This window comes from Hipposideros armiger, unplaced genomic scaffold (assembly GCF_001890085.2).
Source record: "Hipposideros armiger isolate ML-2016 unplaced genomic scaffold, ASM189008v1 scaffold_107, whole genome shotgun sequence".
NCBI lineage: Eukaryota > Metazoa > Chordata > Mammalia > Chiroptera > Hipposideridae > Hipposideros > Hipposideros armiger.
The window spans coordinates 2,672,359-2,674,493 of record NW_017731457.1 but is presented as its reverse complement, the minus strand read 5'-3'; the positions used below and the strand labels follow the sequence as shown (position 1 = coordinate 2,674,493).

General features: G+C 56.9%; 1 protein-coding gene across 1 annotated transcript in view; it reads right to left on the bottom strand.

Moving 5' to 3' along the window:
* SRRM3 (serine/arginine repetitive matrix 3) overlaps positions 1-2,135 on the bottom strand; it is a 55,757-nt gene that overhangs the window by 19,625 nt on the left and 33,997 nt on the right. Inside the window, exon 4 of the mRNA XM_019646837.1 lies at positions 51-179. Within this exon, the coding sequence (XP_019502382.1) occupies positions 51-179 (129 nt within the window). The remainder of the gene's footprint in view (positions 1-50; positions 180-2,135) is intronic.

Genomic DNA, 2,135 nt, shown 5'->3' with positions numbered 1-2,135 from the left:
CCCACCCCGCCTCCCTCGCCCCCTTCACCCCCGACGCGTGGGTCTCTGACCTGTATCCCCGGTGCCCGCGGTAGCAGGCGGCCGGGCAGTCGCAGTCCACCGGGCTGTCGTCCTCGTCAAAGGGCGCGTACTCCAGGCCCGGCTCGGCGCCCTCGGGCAGCCGCGGGGTCTCCGCCACGCTGCCGGCGACAGGGACGCTCAGCACCCGCTCCCGCGGGCCGGGCCTTCCCGCTGCCCCTTTCTCAGTGCAGCGCGTCCCAGGCCTGGTCCTCCCCGCAAGGTCCAAGGTCAAGGGGGTGCGGCCGGCTCCGGGGTCTGCGGCCTCGGCCCCAAGAGGGTCAGGCCGGAATTTTAGGAACCCAACAGGGAGCCTCCCTTACAGGCCCCGCCCCCCCACCTACCCCAGCCTCAATGGTGTCATGTTTTGCGAAAGGGAAACAAGAGCATCGAGCCCTCCCCCATTACATAGACATCCCCCTTTTAAGTTCCTCTCTCATCAGTGAGACCCCTCTTCCAGAATGAGGCCCCTCCCCTCACTGAATTTCCTCGCCGCACTGATTCTTTGTCCCTCAGTCCCATTCATTGCGCCCCACCTCCCCTTACCCAGACAGACCCCTTTCCCCTTATTGAGCCCCTTTCATCGATCCCTGTCCCCCTTAATCTCACTGCTCTATTTCTGAGCCCCCTTCCTCTCTCTAAGCCCACTCCTCTTCCCTAGCCCTCCTTTTCCCTTACTGAGCCCCCTCACTGATATCTGTCTTTCCCTAACCCAGCTGTCTTAGTCCCTGAGCCTTCCACCTCTGCCCAAATGCCTTCCTCCCTCACACCCCTCCTTCCTCCAGCCCTGGCCGCCTCTCTGAAATATTCATAGCCTCTCCTCACCCTCCTCTCTGCAGCCTCCAGAGGCCTTGCTGCTCTTCTCTGGCAGCCGGCAGCCGGGCTGTCATCAATCACTGCCTGATGGCAGCAGACTGGGGCCCCAGCACTCTGCCGCCTCAGATGCGCCCCATCCATCTTGCAGAGCTCTCCCCAACACTCAGCAGGGACCCCCTGCTCCTAGCTCAGGAGCCCCCAGCCTTCTGTCACAGATGTTTGCACCCTGCAGGCACTTTTAAGAAGAATGCTTTTTTCCAAAAAGCAGCTGGGCTTAAGGCAAGCCCATCAGCTTTGAAGCTGCAGATGTGCCTGGATCACACACAGTCCCTGAGTCACTGTATGACCTGGTGCCTGTTATGCCCCATCTCTGAGCTTCTGCTCCAAGATGAGAGTGACAACTGTGTTATAGGACTGTTGGGAGAATTTGCTGAGGTACCGGGTGCTGTGCAACTTTGTCTTTTATTGAACAAACCCAGAAGTAACCCTCTAAAGGCCCAGCTCCAGGATAATGGCTCCAGGGTAGTGTCCCCCACCTCCATGTTTCATTCCGTGCTGGCTCAGACAGTGCCCCTTCCAGATGGATGTTCAGCCCTGATTTCCACAGAACTACCCTCACTCCTGGATGCCATTCGCCTGGCTCATTCGTTTCCCTGCCCCAAAGAGGGAGGCCAGGTCTTGGATGGCAGAGCGTTAAGAACATGATACGAGCTTTGCATTCACACAGACAGGTCTGAATCCAGGCATGACCAAGCTCACTGAGCCTCGAGGTCCTTATCTATCCAATGAAGGAAAGGCTATTCTAGCTTTGAGGAGAGGATTAAGTGAGATTCTGTCTTTGAAGCTCCTACTGTCCTACACACAGCTGCCATTGTTAGACAAGGATCCTCTGTCTGACACTCACACGCCAACACCTTCTCTTCCAAGGAGAAAAGCGTTGTGACACATGAAATAGAGAGCAAGGTAGACAGGCCACAGCTACTGGGGGCAAAAAATTTTTCAGGGACAAATCTCTAGCAGAGCACCCACTAATCTGCTAATCTTGAGTCTCAAGAATGCCATTCAATTCCTATAACACCAACCTGTGCCTGGCAGCCTTGAAGTCACCTAGGTAGGACAGGGGCTTTTTTTCTGGGGTGATGGAGGAGAGGCTCATGTCATTCCCCTCACTCCCACAGAGTCAAACACCTCCACATCCCTTCATTCAAACCACCCTGCTCTTCCCTTCGCTCCTCTTCCCAAAGCCAGTGACCTCCCGCCTC